Source organism: Rhinoraja longicauda, chromosome 6 (assembly GCF_053455715.1).
Source record: "Rhinoraja longicauda isolate Sanriku21f chromosome 6, sRhiLon1.1, whole genome shotgun sequence".
NCBI classification, from domain to species: domain Eukaryota; kingdom Metazoa; phylum Chordata; class Chondrichthyes; order Rajiformes; family Arhynchobatidae; genus Rhinoraja; species Rhinoraja longicauda.
This window is the reverse complement of record NC_135958.1, coordinates 39,838,752-39,863,478: the sequence shown is the minus strand read 5'-3', so window position 1 is coordinate 39,863,478 and position 24,727 is coordinate 39,838,752. Positions and strand designations below refer to the sequence as shown.

Here is a 24,727-nt window from a genome sequence, read left to right as displayed (position 1 = left end):
CGCGGAAACCGGCCCTTCCGCCCACCAAGTTCGCACCGACCAGCGATCCCTGCACATTAACACTACCCTGCATACACTAGGGACAATTTTACATTTACACCAAGCCAATTAACCTGTACGTCTTTGGAGTGTGGGAGGAAACCGAAGATCTTGGAGAAAACCCACGTAGGTCACGGGGAGAACGTACAAACTCCGTACAGACAGCGCCCGTAGCAAGGATCGAACCTGAGTCTCCGGTGCTGTAAGGCAGTAGCTCTACCATTGAACCACCATGTTATTGTGGATAAATGTGAGGTTATCCATTTTGGTGGCAAGAACAAAAAGGCAGATTATTATCTGAATGTTGTCAGATTAGGAAAAGGGGAGATGCAATGAGACCTGGGTGTGCATATACATCAGTCACTGAAAGTAAGCATGCAGGTACAGCAGGCAGTGAAGAAAGCAAATGGCCTTCATAGCGAGAGGATTTGTGTTTAGGAGCAAGGAGTTCCTACTGCAGTTGTACCGGACTCTGGTGAGACTGCACCTGGAGTATTATGTGCAGTTTTGGTCTCCGAATTTGAGGAAGGACATTGTTGCTATTGAGGGAGTGCAGCGTAGGTTATTTCCCGCGAAGGTGGGACTGACATATGATGAAAGAATGGGTCGACTGGGCTTGTATTCACTGGGATTTAGAAGGATGAGAGGGGATCTTATATAAACATATAAAATTCTTAAGGGATTGGGCAGGCTAGATGCAGGAAAAATGTTCCCCATGTTGGGGGAGTCCAGAACCAGGGGTCACAGTTTAAGAATAAGGAGTAGGCCATTTAGGACTGAGATGAGGAAAAACTTTTTCACCCAGAGAGTTATGAATCTGTGGAATTCTCTGCCACAGAAGTCAGTTGAGGCCAATTCACTGAATATTTTCAAGAGAGTTAGATTTAGCTCTTAGGGCTAACGGAATCAAAGGATATGGGGGAAAAAGCAGGAACAGGGTATTGATTTTGGATGATCAGCCATGATCATATTGAATGGTGGTGCTAGCTCGAAGGGCCGAACAGCCTACTCCAGCATCTATTTTCTATGTTTCAATGTTTCTATACAAGCCACAGTCCAGATTTATGATCCTTTATTGATGTTATCAATCAAATTTCTGATAAGTTCCCAAGATCAAATTCTGATTAGTATAGAAAAGGGAAGTAGGAATGGTTGCGTTCATCTCTGACTATTTATTTCATTAAACATCTACTTTTAGCTTCAGATTTACATTCTATGAACTAACATTCATTCAACTTCTGACTGGAGCACAATGATTACACGACTGGGCTTGTAATTCAGAGACAGACACAAAATGCTGGAGTAACTCAGCGGGTCAGGCAGCATCTCTGGAGAGAAGGAATAGGTGACGTTTCGGGTCGAGACTCTTCTTCAGATTGAGAGTCAGAGGAAAGGGAAACGAGAGATATAGACGGTGATATAGAGAGATATAGAACAAATGAATGAAAGATATGCAAAAAATTAACGATGATAAAGGGAACGGGCCATTGTTAGCTGTGGGCTAGGTAAAAACAAGTTACAGGCAATGTGACTCACCATGACAGCTGAGTTTAGATCTGCAAGTTCGCTAAACACAAAGAAGAACTTGTGAACTCAAGTCTGCACTGAGACTTCCTAACCTTCCTACATAGATAAGGAAGCCTGTTTTTCAGTGGAAAGTTACTGAATGCTGGATCACAATAGTTAACCCTGTAAACACAAGAGCAATAGTTGGGGACACAAGAGAAATAGTTGGTAGAGCAGAGACATTGTAGTAAATGGGGGCAGTGGCGCGGTCTGCTTGAAAGATGAGATAGAATAATGTCGAGATGCCCTTGTATTATGTTTGACGTATTAACCGTCTGTTGTTGAATAAGATTAACATGAATAAAAAGTATATTATGGCTAATGAAATAATTAATACCCATGTAGTAGATAATAATAACAGGAAAACATATAGCCAAGGACAGAGTATATTTCCGTATAGTTGTATCGTTGTATCTATAACAAAACTGCACTGTATAACTGTCGGCTAATTCTGCTGCAAAGACTCAGAACAGGTGAGCAGATAACTGCCACCATCTCTCCATGATATCATGCAATAAAACCTCGTGAAGCAAACCTCGAATTCTCCGCTTTTCCTTTAATTTCCCTCTAAGTCAAATTCTTCGACAATCATAATTAATGATCAACATTGATCTATTCTAGTATCATTTTTTTTTAAATCTAGTTCACTAATGTCCTTTAGCAGCTCAGGCATATATATGACCACTGACCCACACAGTAATGTGGTCAGTTGCTGTCTGCCCTTTGATCAAAGGCCAGCTAGCCAGTGAAGCATACCTTATGGACACAAAGTGCTGGAGTAACTCAGCGGGACAGGCTGCATCTTTGGAGAGAAGGAATGGGCGACTTTTTGGGTCGAGACCCTTCTTCAGCCTGAGAGATGGAATACGAATATAAACAAATGTCTACAGATCCCACAATCAGATTAGCTGCCATTACACCCATGCCTGCAATCAGATTAGCTGCCATTACACCCATGCCTGCAATCAGATTAGCTGCCATTACACCCATGCCTGCAATCAGATTAGCTGCCATTACACCCATGCCTGCAATCAGATTAGCTGCCATTACACCCATGCCTGCAATCAGATTAACTGCCATTACACCCATGCCTGCAATCAGATTAGCTGCCATTACACCCATGCCTGCAATCAGATTAGCTGCCATTACACCCATGCCTGCAATTACAAATACAAAACTTACATTCAGTCCTTTCACAGCCGTGATCCTCATCTCACTTTTATTCCCTCTATCTTTACATAGAAGGTAAAACAGTACAGGTCCTTCATAGAAACATAGAAACATAGAAAATAGGTGCAGGAGTAGGTCATTCGGCCCTTCGAGCCTGCACCGCCATTCAATATGATCATGGCTGATCATCCAGTTCAGTAACCTGTACCTGCCTTCTCTCCATACCCCCTGATCCCTTTAGCCACAAGGGCCACATCTAACTCCCTCTTAAATATAGCCAATGAACTGGCCTCAACTACCTTCTGTGGCAGAGAATTCCACAGACTCACCACTCTCTGTGTGAAGAAATGTTTTCTCATCTCGGTCCTAAAAGACTTCCCCCTTATCCTTAAGCTGTGACCCCTGGTTCTGGACTTCCCCAACATCGGGAACAATCTTCCCGCATCTAGCCTCTCCAACCCCTTAAGAATTTTACATGTTTCAATAAGATCCCCCCTCAGTCTTCTAAATTCCAGCGAGTACAAGCCTAGTCTATCCAGTCTTTCTTCATATGAAATTCCTGCCATCCCAGGGATCAATCTGGTGAACCTTCTCTGTACTCCCTCTAAGGCTAGAATGTCTTTCCTCAGATTATATTTGTTTTTGTTTTTTTATATATAACATATAACAACTACAGCATGGAAACAGGCCTGTCCGGCCCTACCAGTCCACGCCGACCATTCTCCCTGACCTAGTCTCATCTACCTGCACTCAGACCATAACCCTCCAATCCCCTCCTATCCATATACCTATCCAATTTACTCTTAAATAATAAAATCGAGCCAGCCTCCACCACTTCCACCGGAAGCCCATTCCATACAGCCACAACCCTCTGAGTAAAGAAGTTCCCCCTCATGTTACCCCTAAACCTTTGTCCCTCAATTCTGAAGCTATGTCCCCTTGTTGGAATCTTCCCCACTCTCAAAGGGAAAAGCCTACCCACGTCAACTCTGTCCGTCCCTCTCAAAAGTTTAAAAACCTCTATCAAGTCCCCCCTCAACCTTCTACGCTCCAAAGAATAAAGACCCAACCTGTTCAACCTCTCTCTGTAGCCTAAGTGCTGAAACCCAGGCAACATTCTAGTAAATCTCCTCTGTACCCTCTCCATTTTGTCGACATCCTTCCTATAATTTGGCGACCAGAACTGCACACCATACTCCAGATTCGGCCTCACCAATGCCCTGTACAATTTCAACATTACATCCCAACTTCTATACTCGATGCTCTGATTTATAAAGGCAAGCATACCAAACGCCTTCTTCACCACCCTATCCACATGAGATTCCACCTTCAGGGAACAATGCACAGTTATTCCCAGATCCCTCTGTTCCACTGCATTCCTCAATTCCCTACCATTTACCCTATACGTCCTATTTTGATTTGTCCTACCAAAATGCAGCACCTCACACTTATCAGCATTAAACTCCATCTGCCATCTTTCAGCCCACCCTTCCAAAAGGCCCAAGTCTCTCTGTAGACTTTGAAAATCTACCTCACTATCAACTACTCCACCTATCTTAGTATCATCTGCATATTTACTAATCCAATTTGCCACACCATCATCCAGATCATTAATGTAAATGACAAACAACAGTGGACCCAACACAGATCCTTGGGGCACTCCACTAGACACTGGCCTCCAACCTGACATACAATTGTCAACCGTTACCCTCTGGTATCTCCCATTCAGCCATTGTTGAATCCATCTTGCAACCTCACTATTAATACCCAACGATTTAACCTTCTTAATCAACCTTCCATGTGGAACCTTGTCAAATGCCTTACTGAAGTCCATATAGACAACATCCACAGCCTTACCCTTATCAATTTCCCTGGTAACCTCTTCAAAAAATTCAAGAAGATTAGTCAAACATGACCTTCCAGGCACAAATCCATGTTGACTGTTTCTAATCAGGCCTTGATTATCCAAATAATTATATATATTGTCCCTAAGTATCTTTTCCATTAATTTTCCCACCACAGACGTCAAACTAATAGGTCTATAATTGCTAGGTTTACTTTTAGAACCTTTTTTAAACAAAGGCACAACATGCGCAATGCGCCAATCTTCCGGCACCATCCCTGTTTCTAATGACGTTTGAAATATTTCCGTCATAGCCCCTGCTATTTCTGCACTAACTTCCCTCAATGTCCTAGGGAATATCCTATCAGGACCTGGAGACTTATCCACTTTTATATTCTTCAAAAGTGTCCGTACCTCCTCTTCTTTAATTCTCCTAATTTCCATCACTACTCTACTTGTTTCGCTTACCTCACATAATTCAATATCCTTCTCCTCGGTAAATACCGAAGAAAAGAAATTGTTTAATATCTCCCCCATTTCTTCCGGCTCAGCACATAGCTGTCCACTCTGACTCTCTAATGGACCAATTTTATCCCTCACTATCCTTTTGCTATTGACATATCTGTAGAACCCCTTGGGGTTTACTTTTACATTACTTGCCAAAGCAGCCTCATATCTTTTTTTCGCTTTTCTAATTTCCTTTTTAAGATTCCTTTTACATTCTTTATATTCCTCAAGAACCTCATTTACTCCCTGCCGCTTATATTTATTGTATATCTCCCTCTTTTTCCGAACCAAGTGTCCAATTTCCCTGGAAAACCACGGCTCTTTCAAATTATTATTCTTTCCTTTCCACCGAACAGGGACATAAATACTCTGTACTCTCAAAATTTCACCTTTAAATATCCTCCATTTCTCTATTATATCCTTTTCATAAAACAACAATTTCCATTTCACTCCTTTTAAATCCTTTCTCATCTCCTCAAAATTAGCCTTTCTCCAATCCAAAATCTCAACCCTTGGTCCAAATTTGACCTTCTCCATAATGATATTGAAACTAATGGCATTATGATCACTAGACCCAAAGTGCTCCTCAACACATACCTCCGTCACCTGACCCATCTCATTTCCTAACAGGAGGTCCAACACTGCCCCTTCTCTGGTAGGCACCTCTACGTATTGCTGCAAAAAACTATCCTGCACACATTTTACAAACTCCAAACCATCCAGCCCTTTAACAGAATGTGATTCCCAGTCTATATACGGAAAATTGAAATCACCCACAATCACCACTCTGTGCTTACTACTAATATCTGCTATCTCCTTACATATTTGCTCTTCCAATTCTCGTTCCCTATTTGGCGGTCTATAATACACCCCTATAAGTGTTGCTAAACCTTTCTCATTTCTGAGTTCCACCCAAACAGCCTCCTTAATCGAGCCTTCTAGTCTGTCCTGCCAAAGCACTGCTGTGATATCCTCCCTGACAAGCAATGCAACACCCCCACCTCTTGCCCCTCCGATTCTATCACATCTGAAACAATGAAATCCTGGAATATTTAATTGCCAATCGCAACCCTCCTGCAACCATGTTTCACTGATCGCCACAACATCATACTTCCAGATGTCAATCCAGGCTCTAAGCTCATCCACCTTTCTTACAATGCTCCTAGCATTAAAATATACACATTTAAGGGACCCATCATTTCTTATTCTCAGTTTATTTCTTTTCCCTTCTTTCTCTCCTACATATTGGGTCTGAGTGTTTCCCTTTTCTGCCTCCTGCCTCACACACTGCCTATTAGCTATCTGTGTTTGAGTCCCTCCCCCCAACCGTACTAGTTTAAAGTCTCCGCAGTTATTTTAGCAAATCTCCCCGCCAGGATATTGGTTCCCCTCGGGTTCAGATGCAACCCGTCCTTTTTGTACAGGTCATACTTCCCCCAGAAGAGGTCCCAATGATCCAGAAACTTGAAACCCTGCTCCCTGCACCAGATTAGGAGACCAAAACTCCTAAACTGTACACAATACTCCAGGTGCGGTCTCACCAAGGCCCTGTACAACTGCAGCAGAACCTCCCTGCTCCTATACTCAAAACCTCTTGCTATGAATGCTAACATACCATTCGCTTTCTTCACTGCCTGCTGCACCTGCACGCTTGCTTTCAATGACTGGTGCACCATGACACCCAGGTCATGTTGCATCTCCCCTTTTCCTAATTGGCCACCATTCAGGTAATACTCTGCTTTCCTGTTCTTGCCGCCAAAGTGGATAACCTACAATGTCCCTATAATGTCTGATGTGAACAAGATGCCAAGTTAAACTAATCTTCTCTGCCTGATCCAAATCTTTCCATACCTTATATGTTCATGGGTTTATCGAAAAACCTCTTAACCATCGCCATTGTGTCTGTTTCCACCATCACCACTGGCAGTGCAGTCCAGAAACCCACCTCTCCCTATGTAAAGCATTTGCCTCCATTTGCCTTTAACTTTCCCCCTCTGACAAGGTTTTTCCTCTCGTTTACTTTAGAGATATAGCATGGAAACAGGAGGTGCAGATCCAGAGCCAGCAACATTATGGGGGACCCCTACCACCCCAGCAACGGACTGTTCCAGCTGCTACGGTCAGGCAAACGCCTCCGCCGTCACGCTATGAAAATAGAGAGGATGAGACGGAGTTTCTTCCCACAGGCCATGAGGACTGTTAACTATTACAACTCCAGGGACTAAATTTTCTTTTCTGTATTAATTTTAATTTATTTGCTGTAATTGTAATTCTTTTTTTTGCACAATCCGCAGGCATTGCCACTTTTATTTCACTACACATCGTGTATGTGTATGTGACAAATAAACTTGACTTGACTCAGCCCATCGAGTCTGCACCAACCAATGATTATCCACACACTCATTCTATCCTACACACTGGGGCCAATTTACAGAAGCCAATTAACCTACAAACCTGGACGTCTTTGGGATGAGTCAGAAAACCGGAATACCCAGTGAAAACCCACACGGTCACAGGGAGAAAGTACAAACTCTGTACAACACCCATAATTAGGATTGAACCTGGTTCTCTGGTGCTATAAGGCAGCAACTATACTGCTGTACCATTGTGCCACCCTTAAATGTCTTTGATATTTCCATCCTGAGGAAAAAGTTCTGACTGTTTACCTCTCAGAAGTACAGGTGTCAGATGTTATGGGGAGAAGGCAGGAGAATGGGGTTAGGAGGGAGAGAGAATGGGGTTAGGAGGCAGAAGCCATGATTGAATGAAGGAGTAGACTCGATGGATCGAATGGCCTGATTCTACTCCTATCTCTTATGACCTTATGACTTAGAATAATAAACTTCTATCAGATCTCAGCTCAGCCTCTGACTCTAGAGAATATAATCCAAGTATGTCCAACAGATATTACCCTCCAATCCAGCCAGCATCCTGGTAAACCTCTTTTGCACTCCTCCAAAGCCTCCACATCCTTACTGTAATGGAAGACCAGAACAGCGCACAATACTCCAAATGTGGCAAAACCCATAATGTTATTAAGCTGCAACTATACTTTTAAACTCAATGCCTTGACCGATGAAAGCAATCATACTGTTTGCATTCATTTCTTCTCCATCTATTTGTGTTGCCACTTTCAGGGAGTTACTAGACCAAGTGGACCCATTGGGCCCAAACCTCCTGCATTGGTGCAGCACCTTCTCCTCTCCCCCCTCCTCTCCCTCTCCCCCCCCCTTCCCTCTCCCCCTTCCCCCAACTCCATCCCCCTCAACCCCCTTATCCTCCCTCCCTCCCTCCTTCCACCCCTTCCCTCCCTCCCTCCATCCATAGGAGATAGATTTAAACTTTAAAATGTGAATAACTTTAAAAATATAACACCAATTTCAACGAAACTCCTTCCATCAACACCAAAGGGACGACGGTGAGTAAGGTGGGCCTGAAATTGTCATGCTATCGTGTACCATTTTGGCTGTAGTTCAGGAACAAACAAACAAACAAACAAATGAGAGTTTTAATGTATAGATGGACTTGGATCCCAAGATCTCTGTGAACATCAACGCTATTAAGGGTCTTGTCGTTACTTAAAAACCTTCCGTCCACATACTCTCCTCTTGTGGTCCTTATCTGATTTTTTTTTCACTTTTAGCAGACTTATCTAAAATTACTATCCTGAAGCTTTACAATTAATCATCGTTTCCACTTGAAGAAATATCTTAAAACCAAATCATTTCACTGAGTTTCAACATTCTTAAAACATCTTTCTTCTGCTTGATCCCTATATTTTGATGTCAGCTTCCTCATGTGAATCATTGTTGTACAACAGCGATACACTTTCTGATTTCTCGAGGCAATGATTATTTCTGAAATATAACATTTTCAGGATGGTTTAAGTTAGAGTAGCTTATAAATAGCATTATCTAAATGCTAGGGGTAGCGACAGAGCTGCTGCTTTACCGTGCCAGAGACCCAGGTTCAATCCTGACTACGTGTGCTGTCTGTATGGAGGTTGGATATTCTCCCCGTGACCTCGTGGGTTTCCTCTTGGTGCTCCGGTTTCCCTCAAAATCCAAAGACGTACAGGTTTGTTGGTTAATTGGCTTCAGTAAAATTGTAAATTGTCCCAGGTGTGTAGGATAGTGTTAGTATATGGGGTGATCTCTGGTCAGTGCGGACTCGGTGGGCCTGTTTCCGCGCTGTATCTCTAAAGTCTAAAATTGGATGTTAATCTATAAATCATCCACTACTTAGTGAATGACATTAATGCAGAAGGACTGTTCAGAAGCCTGATAACTGAGGGCAAGAAGCTGTTTCTGAGTCTGGCGGTGCACGCTTTCAAACGTCTGTAACTTCTGCCCAATATGAGTTGGGTGAAGTTGGAATGGCCTGGCTGGGAAAGGTCCTTGATTGTGTTGGCCATTTTCCTGGGGCAGCATGAAGTGTAGGTGGAGTCAATGGTGGGGAGTCTGGTCTGTGTGATGGACTGGGCTACATCCATAACACTATGCGATGTCTCGGGCAGAGCTGTTCCAAAACCAAGCTGTTCTGCAATCCAACGATGTCCCTCCTATGGTTATCTGTAGGGGTGTGCAACAATCATTGGAGGATTGCCAAATTTGCCCAGTCTCCTGATGAGCCATTGGTGTTCCTTCAAGGCAGTCACTTCAATACGTTTGGTCCACGATAGATTGTTGGTAATATTCACGTCAGGGAATGTGACGTTCCCAGCTGTGTCTACTTCGGCGCCAGTGATAACGTTTAGGGCATGGACTCCACCATGCTTTCTGAAGTTGAAGACTTGCTCCTTTGTCTTTCTGACATTGAAGGGGAGCTTGTTATCCTGACACCATGTTAATAAACTCTCTATCTCCTTCCTGTACACGGTCTCATCATTGATTGTGAGCCGGCCCACCACTGCAGTGTCATCTGTAAACCTGTAGATGGAGTTAGAGCAGAATTTAGCCAGGCAGTTGTGTGTGTACAGGGAGGATTGTAGGGGTCTGAGAATGTATCTTTGTGGGGCGGCGGTGATGAGGATTATTGAGGAGGATGTGTAGTTGTTTGCCCGATCATGGTGTAAGGGTCAGAAAGCATCCAGTGGCAGAGGGGGGTGCTGATTTCTAGGTCCAAGAGTTTGGAGATGGGTTTGGATTGAATGATGGTGTGGAAAGGCAGATCTATAGTCAATAAATAGGAGTCTGATAGGAGTATGTGTTGTCCAGGTGTTCCAGAGATGAGTTTAGGCCTAGGTTGGTGGCAGGTGTGCACCTGTTGAGACAGTACTGGAACTGCAGTGGATCAAGGCTGCAACTAGATGGCCATGCTTTAATGGAACACAGATTAGTGTTAAGGTGCGCTTTATTAAAGTCTCACAACTAGCTAAAATTATCCATATACATAATTGGCATAACTTCACGAAGGTTTACACAAGGGACTGCGAAGTGAAGATCTGTAACCTATAAAATCAGCCTCCACCTCATTTCAAGAGTCAGGAAAGAATTGGTGGTAGAGATAAATGGTGAGATGTTTGTAACATGGCCTCACCATGCGGTGCATGACACTGAAGCCATTTTCACTGTGACTGTGGACTGTGTCTCAACATTTATTAATCGTACCACTTGTGGTTGTTTTGAAATGAATCATGGGTTTGGCAGAGATTGGGGAATGACCATGAACATTGTCAACTTCCCAAGTGGAGTCTACCACATTCCTCATGGGTATGTTCCCCATCCAGGTACCTCAACATGGGTCACCAACGGTCACCAACCTCCCCATGTTCTAAATGCCAGCGTCCCCACCCTCTCCCCTATGCTCCCAACTCCTTAATACAAATAAACCACCTCCTACTTCTGAGTGTCAAGCTTCCTGGTGAAACTACGATCGCCCATCCTCTCGCAATGCCACGTTGGTACGGATATCCATTTGAATTGGTGCCAAGGTCCAATGCAAAAGAGATCCCACTGTCTGGTGGAGAACAGCTCCACGGCCTGCCTTTGTTTCAGCCCACTCATGTTGTCTCAATAAATAGCAGGGCCCACTAATCCCAAAATAACAAGATTAATGTACCAAGCACGAGGAAGGAGTAAAGGAAATGAAGCTAGACACCAAATGCTGGAGTAACTCAGCGGGACAGGCAACATCTCTGGAGAGAAGGAATGGGTGACGTTTTGGGTCAAGACCCTTCTTCAGACTGAAGCCTTGAACAGAAAATGAAGTCTTCTGAATGCATTTATGGTATTTAATTATATTTATTATAGATCTGTCGAAAACCAAAAGGAAAGAGAGCAGTGCACTGCCCTTACTAACGTTTTAACCGCCATTGATCAATATTCCAGCATTTTTAAAATTAAAACACACAATGTTAAATATATATATTAGATAAATCTGAGATTGAGCATTCAGTTCACAAAGCACAAAGACTATACATTTCCATGCAGTCTTCATATTAGATGATATTGTCGACCCACTAAGTTGATACAAATTGATCGAGAATTGGGAAACACAGCATGGTAAAAAACATTTATTTGGAATCAAAACAATACAGCGGAGGTTAATGGGCCTGTTATGGGCATGCATTTCTGTAAAAAGCAAGCAAACATATCCAAAATATTTTAAAGCTTTTTTTCTCCACAACACTTTTGAATTTAGCTTCGTGAAACCAGGCGTCACACTATCCAATAAGTTCTGTAAGTGTAAGTTCCTCAGAGAGCCTAATTTCTGCTTTCAACCTGCCTTCGCTCATTCCCTTCAGAATCTCTTTGGCAGACCAGCGTGATTATTATGGAGCAATCCATTTACTTCAATCATCTCCTCCAAATTACAGCACCTTATTTAACTGCCAGTCAATACCGTTCCACTGCCAGCACTACTCCCACACATTAGTTGGACATAATTACATTGTTATTTCCATGAGAGCTTCTTGCGTAAGCAATCATTTTAATATGGCGGTAGCATTTAAATGATATGATATTTCTGCTCGTCGAGTTGCCCAAATCATTTGCTGCGTATAACTAATATAAGATGTGCTATCCTATTTTGAGTGATACATCTCTTAGCCTTTCAAACACAAACACTAGATCAATCGATGAGATCAATTCATGGAGGGAAATATCAGGAATTTAAACCACTTCAAAGCTAAATCGGTTTCTCTTTTCTAACTTGTTGGTTAAAAAACCATTGATAAACCCGAGCACTGCAGAAGCATCCTGATCTGGGTTAGTCTGGCATTCATTCATCAGCACAAAGTTGTACAGAAGGGTCTTTTAATCAAGGTTACCCCCCCCCAGCTCACATATGCAGGCTATCTGGCAGCTATTTCAAATGGCAAAGTGGAATGCCTTTGAATAGGACTTTCAGGCACTAGAAATGTTATCCCAAAATTGGGCTTTGTTACTCCAGTCTCTGGCTGGAAACAAACCCTTGACAAGTAAATCCATCTTTGTAATCCATGTCTTGAACAAAACCAAACTGCTAATGTATAGGATGGAACTGCAGATGCTGGTTTACACCGGAGATGGACCCTTCTTCAGTCTGAAGAAGGGTCTCGACCCGAAACGTCTCCCATTCCTTCTCTCCAGAGATGCTGCCTGTCCCACTGAGTTACTCCAGCATTTTGTGTCTATCTAAACTGCTAATGTAACTCCATACCTTTCCAAAGACACGGTGAATCATCGAGGACAGCTTTCATTGGCTTATCGAAACTGGCAGTGGTCATAATGGGACCCATTCAGTTCTGTTTGCCATTGAGATCAATGGATAACCTGTTCACTCCTCTAATGGACTATGTAAGCACCAAGGAGGAAAATGACTTTCACGCAAGAACCGCAGTCCCATCTAGTGTTTGTGGAAATAAAGGTTTGCAGCGTTAATGGTTTTGTAGTTACTGATAGTGCGCTAAATAACCTCCAGAAAGTCATTGATTACTCTATAAGGTTTTCAAAATCAAGGTGGAAACAATCTAGATTAGGAGCCAGTACAAAATGTGAATACAACTATTAAAGTTCTTGGCAGGAAAATTACAGAATTAAGATTATCAAAAAGCAGTGTTTCTGTTCTTCCTATTTATTTCTAATTCCTCAAAATTATGCACCTGGACTCCAAGAGAACCTTACTAGCTGCGAGCAATCCAGACCGAAAATGGGTTTTTGGTTGCACTGTTGGTGCTCTCTTGAGAATTTTTATTAAGATAACTTAATAGAAAAGAAAATGCTAAGTGGAAACTTGTCGCTGATTGAACCTGCAATAAGGTCAGGATTGACATGCTCGTTGTCTGAATATGTTGTGTCAAAAATATGATTACTTTATGGCAACATTTTATCATGCACTCACAAATGTCAGCAATTTTATGTAGGAAATACAATTTAATTGTAATTAGTTTACAATGACATCTTTCAATGAAATATTCCTCCTGGCACCACAACAATGAAACATAGAGAATACAAAACAATAATACATTGGTTTTACAATGCTAAACATTGGTGACTCTGATTATTTTGTAAGTTTTCATTTTGCAATTAAAAAAATGCTAATTGAAATTTTTGAGCAGAAGCATTAGATATTTTAAAATAATATAGGAATTAAGAACTTTAAAAATGTTTACATATGGGTAAATTAGCTTCAATTTCTTACAGTCTCCTACCTAGTGACATTTGAAAAGCTTTAATATTTTACCTTGATGCATTTGAAAAGAAATATGATCTACTTCAGAGGTCTGATGTTTTTACTTAACATGTGTTACATTAAAAAAGCTTCATTCTGATGAAGATTTGAAAGACGGGTGAATTCTCACGTTACAAGAAAGATTTCATAACTGTCATGCTCTATGTTGCTGATTTGCTATGTTTCAAATCACTGCGTCTGGAATTTTAGTAATTATTAACATGCTTTTATAAAGGACAAACATGAATTCAGGCTGTCAAATCCAAGTAAATAGGATCAAACATCAGAAAATGCAGCATTCGCCCTTAAACTCCATGCAATCACGAGCACTGTCTTATTTCACACTGCAAGCAGAATTTAGTAAAGTACAATGTGGTATTACCATGGTGGTGTGGTATCGTCAATACATTTCACACATGGGTATGACTGGTGTAGAAAGACTTGTCTTGCAGTTTATATTAAAAGCAGCAATTATTTGAAAGAATATCATCTACACTTTCTGAACTGTAAGACACAACAGATGCAAAGCTGGTAATGTGCTCACACTGTATAGGAAGGAACTGCAGATGCTGGTTTAAACCGAAGATAGACACAAAAAACTAGAGTAACCTAGCGGGTCAGACGACATCTCTGGAGAAAAGGAATAGGTGATATTTTGGGTCGAGACCCTTCTTGTATTCTCATCAATGTGCTCTCATTGTTGAGCTAAGGGACTTAGACTCATCTTTATGTGACTTTTACATCTTTCTCAAGTGATTCTCAGGTTAGAGTCTCAGAGTAGTACACTATAGAGACCCTGAAAACATTCACATTAGAAGACCACTCAATGATCATACTAGAGAGTTTCTAACGAGCAATGAAGATAGCCCATGACCTCTATCAATGTATTTCAGAGGTTTACTTACTTTATCATGGAAACTTAAAAAAATAATATAACAGTTCCTCCTGAGCAATGAACTTCATAAATCAAAAATGTAAAGTTGGCTAAACTATTACAAAATATAGAAATATTTTAAATTATTTTTATAATTAATTTTACAATCAAACATTATTTCTAATCATGTGTCAGAAGGAACTGCAGATGCTGGTTTACACTGAAGATAGACACAGGCTTGAGTTCATTACTACCTGCATTTGTCCCCCCCCCCCCCCCCTCCCCTGACATCAGTCTGAAGAAGGGTCTCGACCCGAAACGTCACCCATTCCTTCTCTCCAGAGATGCTGCCTGACCTGCTGCGTTACTCCAGCATTTCGTGACTACCTGCATGTTTTCTGTTTTTGCATGTTTCTGTTTCCAATATACAGTAACTGCTTTCATGCATTTTGCTTCACCTACATTTACACTGCAAGTTTAGTATTGTAAGAAATGGGTTCCATTTACCATTAATCTTATTACTTATTACAAATCTCGACCAAAGATTTGGGAGTGTGGGACAAAATGGACCGAGACATTGGAATTCTGAAGTCACTGCATTCAGTGCTCCCGATGTGGGTGGTCCCCCTCTACATCAGTTAGACCAGGCATGGACTAGGCATGCATTTTTGTGCTCTGTCCGCCAAGGCCTACTGCATGCCCTGGTTACCAACCATTTTAATGCTCCTTCCCATATCAACGTCTCTGTCCTTGGCCTCCTCCATTGCCAGAATGAGGCTACGTGTAAACTAAGAACAGCATCTCATATTCCATGTGAGGATCTTACCACCCAATGGTGTGAACATTTGAATTCTCTAGTTTCAAGTAATGTCCCCCTACCACCCCTTTACCACCTCCCTGTTTCTACTAAACCCCCTCCACTCCTCAATATGCTCATCTCTAACCCCCCCCCCCCCCCCCATCCTCGTGCACTATTTCTCTTTTATTTCCCCTCTATTCCCTCATTCCTGTCACCTTCCATCCATATCCCTCCCTCCAGCTTCACCTTTCACTCCTCTCCTCATCTGATACTTTTTTTCTCCTCTTCCATGCAGTCTTCAGCTTTATGGAGAGATGAACTGAAATGTTGATGGAAACACAACTATTTCACACTGATTCTACAGTTTTGCTGTAATTACACCTTAAAGTATGAAGAAGCTGCCAAAAATACCAAAACTATTTTAGATTATTCTGCATTTGACAGACAGTATAAATTAAACAGTAGAAACTAAATGCTATCACTCAGAAATTCTGCAGTAGAACCATTTTAACACAAAAAAATTTAATTGCGCACATTTTCCCTTTGTTATCATTCCTGGTCTCTTTGTTCATACCCACCCTCATCTTTACGTGAATTTCTGTGGCAGCTCAATCTTTTTCACTGCTTTCACATCTTCCCATCAATTGTTTTGTACTTCACAGTAATTAACTATATTTTATGTCTCTGATGCACTTATCGTTTTCTGAACAGGATTTCTGAACAAAAATGTTTGGGAACACAAATACTATATAGAGTCATAGAGTGATACAGCGTGGAAACAGGCCCTTCGGCCCAACTTGCCCACACCAACCCAACAATGTCCCAGCTGCACTAGTCCCACCTGGCTGCGTTTGGCCCATATTCCTCCAAACCTGTCCTATCCATGCACCTGTCTAACTGTTTCTTAAACGTTGTGATAGTCCCTGCATCAACTACCTCCTCTGGGCACTTGTTCCATACACCCACCACCCTTTGAGTGAAAAAGTTACCCTTCAGATTCCTTTGAAATCTTTTCCCCTTCACTTTAAACCACTATGGTCCTCGGTTCACCTACTCTGGGCAAGAGTCCCAGCCTACTCAACCTCTCCCTGTAGCTCAGACCCTTTAGTCCTGGCAACATCCTCATAAATCTTCTCTGAACCCTTTCCAGCTTGACAACATCTTTCCTATTAACACGGTGCCCAGAACTGAACACAATATTCTAAATGCGGCTTCACCAACATCTTCTACAACTGGAACATGACCTCCCAATTTCTATACTCAATACTCTGACTGATGAAGGCCAATGTGCCAAAAGCCTTTTTGACTACCCTATCTACCTGTGACTCCATCTTCAAGGAATCATGCACTCCTAGATCCCTCTGCTCTACAACACTCCCCAAAGCCCCACCATTCACTGCCTACAAGGTGGGACCTACACAGATCCTACCGACGCTGTAGATCCCGCAGGGTTCTATTTTTCAGATTGTGCTGGGAAACCCTTGAGGTACCGTACACAGCAGTTGAACTCAACACTCCATTTTTATATCCATCCTTGAGAAGTTCTAAGTAGGGGTTAACATTGATATCTCAGAGTTTTAACAGTTGAGAATGCTGCATTGATTTTGCCTTTTTAAATAAGCACTTTATCGTCTCAAACATTTATTGATGATTTATTGACGATTAATCATGTATCGTCTTTCCGTTGACTGGATAGCACGTAACAAAATCTTTTCACTGTACCTCGGTACACGTGACAATAAACTACACTCAACTGAATTTATAATAAAATGCTTTTCATTAAATTGTTTTAAGAAATATCAAAACATCATGGACTGTATAAAAGAAGAAATACTTGGGTTTTTTCTCTCTCTCTCTCTCTCTCTCTCTCTCTCTCTCTCTCTCTCTCTCTCTCTCTCTCTCTCTCTCTGTGTGTCTCTCTCTCTCTCTCTCTCTCTCTCTCTCTGTCTCTGTCTCTCTCTCTCTCTCTCTCTCTCTGTCAAATAACTGGTTTGCCAAGAAATTTTCCATGAAGGATTGTGTTGAGGAATTGTAAAGGCAAGAAGACACTAATTGGTGTTATCTCCAGACCCCCAAATAGTAGCCCAGATGTAGGGTGTAAGATGCAGCAGGAGTTAAAGCTGGCATGTAACAAAGGTAATGCCACTGTGGTGATGGGGGATTTCAATATGCAGGTAGACTGGGAAAATCAGGTTGGTTCTGGACCCCAAGAAAGAGAGTTTGTAGAGTGCCTCCGAGATGGATTCTTAGAGCAGCTTGTAATGGAGCCTACCAGGGAAAAGGCAATTCTGGATTTAGTGTTGTCCAATGAACCAGATTTGATAAGAGAACTCGAGGTAAAAAACCGCTTGGAGGTAGTGATCATAATATGATTAGTTTTCATCTGCAATTTGAGACGGAGAAGCTTAAATCGGAAGTTTCAGTGTTGCAGTTGAACAAACGGGACTATGAAGGCATGAGAGAGGAGCTGGCCAAGGTCGACTGGAAAGGGATCCTAGCCAGATTGACGATGGAACAGCAATGGCAGGAATTTCTGGGCATAATCCGGAGGACGCAGGATCATTTCATTCCAAAAATGAAGAAAGATTCTAAGGGGAGTAGGAGGCAACCGTGGCTGACAAGGGAAGTTAAGGATGGAATAAAACTAAAAGAAAAGATGTGTAACACAGCAAAGAGTAGCGGAAAGCCAGAGGATTGGGAAACTTTCATGGGACAACAGAAGGTAACAAAACGGGCAATATGGGCAGAAAAGATGAAGTACGAGGGGAAGCTGACCAAGAATATAAAGAAGGACACTAAAAGCTTCTTTAGATATGTTAAGAGAAAAAGAGTAGCAAAGTCAAATGTGGGTCCCTTGAAGGCAGGCACGGATGAAATTATTATGAGTAACAAGGAAATGGCAGAAGAGTTGAACAGGTACTTCGGATCTGTCTTCACTAAGGAAGACACAAACAATCTCCCAGATGTACTGGAGGACAGAGGATCTAGGGGGGTAGAGGAACTGAAAGAAATTTTCATTAAGTGAGAAATAGTATTGGGTGGACTGATGGGACTGAAGGATGATAAATCCCCAGGGCCTGATGGTCTGCATCCCAGGGTACTCAGGGAGGTGGCTCTAGAAATAGTGAACGCATTGGTGATCATTTTCCAATGTTCAATAGATTCAGGATCAGTTCCTGTGGATTGGAGGGTAGCTAATGCTATCCCACTTTTCAAGAAAGGAGCGAGAGAGAAAACGGGGAATTACAGACCAGTTAGCCTGACATCGGTGGTGGGGAAGATACTGGAGTCAATTATTAAAGAGGTAATAACGGTGCATTTGGATAGCAGTAAAAAGATAAGTCCAAGTCAGCATGGATTTATGAAAGGGAAACCATGGTTGACTAATCTTCTGGAATTTTTTGAGGACGTGACAAGTAAAATGGATGAAGGGGAGCCAGTGGATGTAGTGTATCTAGACTTTCAGAAAGCCTTTGATAAGGTCCCGCACGGGAGATTAGTGACTAAAATTAGAGCACATGGTATTGGGGGTAGGGTGTTGACATGGATAGAGAATTGGTTGGCAGACAGGAAGCAAAGAGTAGGAGTAAACGGGTCCTTTTCAGAATGATAGGCAGTGGCAAGTGGAGTGCCGCAAAGCTCGGTGTTGGGGCCGCAACTGTTTACCACAATATTAATGATTTGAAAGAGGGAATTAGAAGCAACACTAGCAGGTTTGTGGATGACACGAAGCTGGGTGGCAGTGTAAACTGTGAAGAAGATGTTAGGAGGTTGCAGGGTGACCTGACAGGTTTAGTGAGTGGGCAGATGCGTGGCAGATGCAGTATAATATAGATAAATGTGAGGTTATCCACTTTGGCGGCAAAAACAATGAGGCAGATTATTATCTCAATGGAGTTAGGTTGGGTAAGGGGAAGGTGCAGCGAGATCTGGGTGTCCTTGTACACCAGTCACTGAAAGTTGGCGTGCAGGTACAGCAAGCTGTGAAGAAAGCTAATGGAATGTTGGCCTTCATAACAAGAGGATTTCAGTATAGGAGTAAAGAGGTTCTTCTGCAGTTGTATAGGGCCCTGGTAAGACCACATCTGGAGTATTGTGTACTGTTTTGGTCTCCTAATTTGTGGAAGGATATCCTTGTACTTGAGGCAGTGCAGCGTAGGTTCACAAGGTTGATCCCTGGGATGGCGGGACCGACATATGAGGAAAAATTAAAAAGACCAGGCTTGTATTCACTGGAGTTTAGAAGGATGAGAGGGGATCTTATAGAAACATATAAAATTATAAAAGGACTGGACAAGCTAGATGCAGGAAAAACGTTCCCAATGTTGGGCGAGTCCAGAACCAGGGGCCACAGTCTTAGAATTAAGGGGAGGCCATTTAAAACTGAGGTGAGAAAAAACCTTTTCACCCAGAGAGTTGTGAATTTGTGGAATTCTCTGCCACAGAGGGCAGTGGAAGCCAAATCACTGGATGGATTTAAGCGAGAGTTAGATAGAGCTCTTGGGGGCTAGTGGAATCAAGGGATATGGGGAGAAGGCAGGCACGGGTTATTGATTGGGGATGATCAGCCATGATCACAATGAATGGCGGTGCTGGCTCGAAGGGCTGAATGGCCTCCTCCTGCACCTATTTTCTATGTTTCTATGTAAGACAAAATCCTTTTATATTTGCCAACCTTTTAAAATATCCCTATCCTTTCAAGTACACTTTGCTGGCAAGGACCGTACTTAACAGGGAGCCGGCCAGATCTGTGTTCCTACTATTATTACATCAGTTGCTGGAAAACACGTCTACTTTTTTTTAATGAAGATACAGCATGGAAATGGAGCCCTCGGCCCACTGGGTCCACGTCGACCACCAATCAGCCATTCACACTTGTTCTATGTTATCCCGTTTTCACATCCACACCCTCCAGACTAGGGACAATAAACGGGATCAAATAAGCTCCAAACCTGCACGCCTTTGGGATGTAGAAGGAAACCGCAGCACCTGGAGGAAACCCACGTGGTCACAGGGAGAACGTGCAAACTCCAAACAGACAACGCCAAGGCTATGATGGAACCCAGGACTCGGACGCTGTGAGCCAGCAGCTCTATCAGCTGCACCACCGTGCTGCCTTCTTTGATTCCTTCATTTGCCACCAATCAAGGTTCAAGATAAGATTCAATTTAATTGGCACATGTACCAAAAGGTACAGTGAAACTTGTGTTACCATACAGCCATACTCAGTAAAAATCGACAAGACACACAGCCACATAAAATAAAGTTTTACATAAACATCCACCACAGCGGATTCCACATTCCTCGCTGCGATAAAGTTCAATCACCTTCCTCTTTGTTTTACGATGATGTGATCATTCTCACATTAGGAACTTTCTTGAATTAATGCAATCTCCACCACTTCTTGGAACTCCAGCTAATAAAACAAACACTGACTGACTGATTGATTCAATCTATGCCATGACATTCTTTTCCTTTTTGCCATTATGATCCGAAGGAGTAGTATTTTATTTAGGTCGGAAGGAACCGCAGATGCTGGCTTACACCGACAACCTCACACAGAATGCTCAGCAGGACAGGCAGCATCTGTAGAGAGTAGGAATGGGTGATGTTTCAGGTCGAGACCTTTATTTATGATTCCTTGATTTAAGATCTCCTTCTACTTTCATGCTGTATTAATTTGGGCATGCAGTTTTTGTTTCAAGAGAGGGGCAAGAAGAAATCTTATAAAATTCTGCAGAATAAATATTTGCACAAAAATCAACCAAATAACCCCAAAATCTTCAAATTGCTTATGAAGCCGCAAATGCAGAAAACGTGCAGCATATGCCATGTGGGTTATTTTCTCCAGTGGGACTAAATGACTTGGGAGGATATTGTGCAGAAAAGGGAATTAATTCATGAAAGATGTTTCTCCAGCCACTTTGCATGTATTCAGTACAGATAATACATTATCTGAATGTCCCATTGACTCCAATAAAAACGCTAAAAGTGCAATGTTTGGGAATTGGCCAATATTCCCCAAACATTATCTTTCAGCTTCCAGATATTTGTTGCTGTGGTTGATCAGTGGCATGGGCATTGGAACTTGTTTATTCAAACTATGAAAATAGCTTAGCGTTATCTTAATGTGTTTGCAGCAAACCAGTTACGTAATGTGAAGATTTTTTTGTTCTCTGTGCCATCTCATTCTGCCTTCAGAAACCTCCACCAGCAAAGAGCAGTCTATTTATTCCGGCGTTGTGCATGCTGACTCAGAGGAATCCAGACTGAGGCATTTAGGAGGAATAGCCTTGGAACTGTAATATTCCACAACTTGTTTCGGGACTTCTGCTAAGACACACTTGGCCAAAGCTGCTGGAGATGCCTGAAACACAGCAATAAAATAAAAGTATTAACGGAGAAAAATAAAGCTCTCCTCCATTGCCCGGTGGTTGTGCAGAGCGCTGAAGTGACAGCACTTGCCCTGACCTTAAAAATAGTTCCACACAGAATTACAACAACTCAGCTGCGAAATGTACCTTTTCGAAGCCTGTCGCTACGAGAGGTCAGTTATAAGGAATTCCTGGCATCCAGCAAATGTGATAATCATCAAACTGGATGAAACATAGAAACATAGAAAATAGGTGCAGGAGTAGGCCATTCGGCCCTTCGAGCCTGCGCCGCCATTCAATATGATCATGGCTGATCATTCAACTCAGTATCCCGTACCTGCCTTCTCTCCATACCCCATGATCCCTTTAGCCACATCTAACTCCCTCTTAAATAAAGCCAATAAACTGGCCTCAACTACCTTCTGTGGCAGAGAATTCCACAGATTCACCATTCTCTGTGTGAAAAAAAACGTTCTCATCTCGGTCCTAAAAGACTTCCCCCTTATCCTTAAACTGTAACCCCTTGTTCTGGACTTCCCCAACATCGGGAACAATCTTCCTGCCTCTAGCCTGTCCAACCCCTTAAGAATGTTGTAAGTTTCTATAAAATCCCCCCGCAATCTTCTAAATTCCAGCAAGTACAAGCCAAGTCTATCCAGTCTTTCTTCATATGAAAGTCCTTCCATCCCAGGAATCAATCTGGTGAACCTTCTCTGTACTCCCTCTATGGCAAGAATGTCTTTCCTCAGATTAGGAGACCAAAACTGTACGCAATACTCCAGGTGTGGTCTCACCAATGCCCTGTACAACTGCAGCAGAACCTCCCTGCTCCTATACTCAAATCCCCTCGCTATGAATGCCAACATACCATTTGCTTTCTTCACTGCCTGCTGCACCTGCATGCCTACTTTCAATGAGCAGCCAACAGGGGCGTATCTACGGAAAATACCGCCTATGGCAAGCACTGAAATTGCACCCCTGTCCAAACATCTAACACGGACCAGGTAGGGCCCGTCCTGCCAGCCAAAGATAGACACAAAAAGCCGGAGTAATTCAGCAGGACTGGCAGCATCTCTGGAGAGAAGGAATGGGTGATGTTTCGGATCAAGACCCTTCCTCAGACTGTAGCCAGCCACGTTAAAGAATTCTCAATTTTAATTAACCTTTAGACATTATACAAGTTTCTAAATAAAGATCAGTGCATGCACATTTGTATAAGTTTCATTTATTTAACTGCTGATAATAATAAGATATGAATATAATAATGACATTTACTTTGAAATCCTTTCTTCTTTGACATATTCATGAAAGGAAATTAAAATGCATCTCGGATTTTTTTTCTCAGGCCACATGATTTGCTAATACTTAGATTTTTTAGTTGATACAGTGTGGAAACAGGCCCTTTGGCCCACCAAGTCCACGCCGACCAGCGACCACCCCGTACACTAGCACTATCCTACACACACTGGGGACAATTTACAGTTTCACCAAGCCAATTAGCCGACAAACCTGTACGGCTTTGGAGTGTGGGCGGAAACCGGAGCACCCGGAGAAAACCCACGCGGTTCATGGGGAAAATGTACACACAGCACCCATGGTCAGGATCGAACCTGTGTCTCTGGCGCTGTAAGGCAGTAACTCTACCATGGCACCACGGTTTGGTGTTTTGTTATGAATTTACTTAATTTTCATGAAAGTAAATAGATGTTTTTTTTTGCCGTAGGACAAATTGTAAAATGCTGAAGTTGGCTGTGATTTTAGTTTCATTCTCAGCACAGCCCATGGTGACAACTTGCATTACTGCCAGCAGCTTTAAGGTTCCTGTGTTAAGCCTCACAGGCATGGGAATCATAAATAGCTCTTGTGTACAAGGAGTTTGTAGAACTCTCTTGCCATAGAGGGAGTACAGAGAAGGTTCACCAGATTGATTCCAGGGATGGCAGCAAATGTCAGCACTTTCCACATAGATACAATATCTAGGTCATTTTATTTTTGTGCCCAGTAATTTACACGTGTTTGAGAACTGGATGGATTACTGGAACATTCTACAGGGCAATCAAGAGAGACCAGTACTTGTGACTGTGGGGAGCAAAGATTCCTTACTAGATAAGGATAACAGGCATTACTGTGCCTGAGAAAAACACAAAATGCTGGAGTAACTCAGCGGGACAGGCAGCATCTCTGGAGAGAAGGAATGGATCACAGTGATTCTGTAAGAAATCAGTGAGCATGATATATAGCACTATAGTAATTTCATGACATTTAATGATCCTTGCTTATCATCAGAGATTTATTTAAATTAAATTGAAATAGGGTTTGGATTTGAGCTTATTTCTCAGAAAACAATCGGAATCCTCACCATTATCATAATCATTTATTCACAAAATGCTGGAGACACTCAGCGGGTCAGGCAGCATCTCAGGAGAGAAGGAATGGGTGACGTTTACGGGTCGAGACCCTTCTTCAGACTTATCATAATCATAATCATAATCGTAATCATACTTTTATTAGCCAAGTATGTTTGGCAACATACGAGGAATTTCATTTGCCACACAGTCATAACAATAAAAAGCAACAGAACACACAAAATCAATTTTACATGAACATCCATCACAGTGATTCCTCCTCGTTGTGTTAACATAATCAGTAAAGTTTATGGGTGGTAAATGGTGGGAAGCAGATCAATAAAACCTTGCTTGAATCCAATCTGGTGGAGGATTTTAGCTGCTAAAATGCGAGGCTGGGGCCAGGAAGAATATTCTGGAGAGATGGTTTTGTGAAGGAGAAACCATGAACTTTGAATCTCACCTCCAGAAGCAGAGACCTGGCTGAAACTGTGAACTGAGGATTTAATTCTCAGACAACTGCCGGGGAGAGAGGCGGAGCCAGTGTCAAGGGCTGAA

The 24,727-nt window shown here is 42.3% G+C and overlaps 1 protein-coding gene across 2 annotated transcripts in view; it reads right to left on the bottom strand.

Moving 5' to 3' along the window:
* Positions 1–15,623: 15,623 nt before the first annotated feature.
* Positions 15,624–24,727, bottom strand: part of cpne7 (copine VII) — a 184,564-nt gene continuing 175,460 nt past the window's right edge. For both annotated transcript variants that reach the window (XM_078400853.1, XM_078400855.1), the window contains one exon: positions 15,624–21,817. In XM_078400853.1, coding sequence (XP_078256979.1) covers positions 21,680–21,817 — 138 coding nt within the window. In that variant the 3' untranslated portion in view covers positions 15,624–21,679. The remainder of the gene's footprint in view (positions 21,818–24,727) is intronic.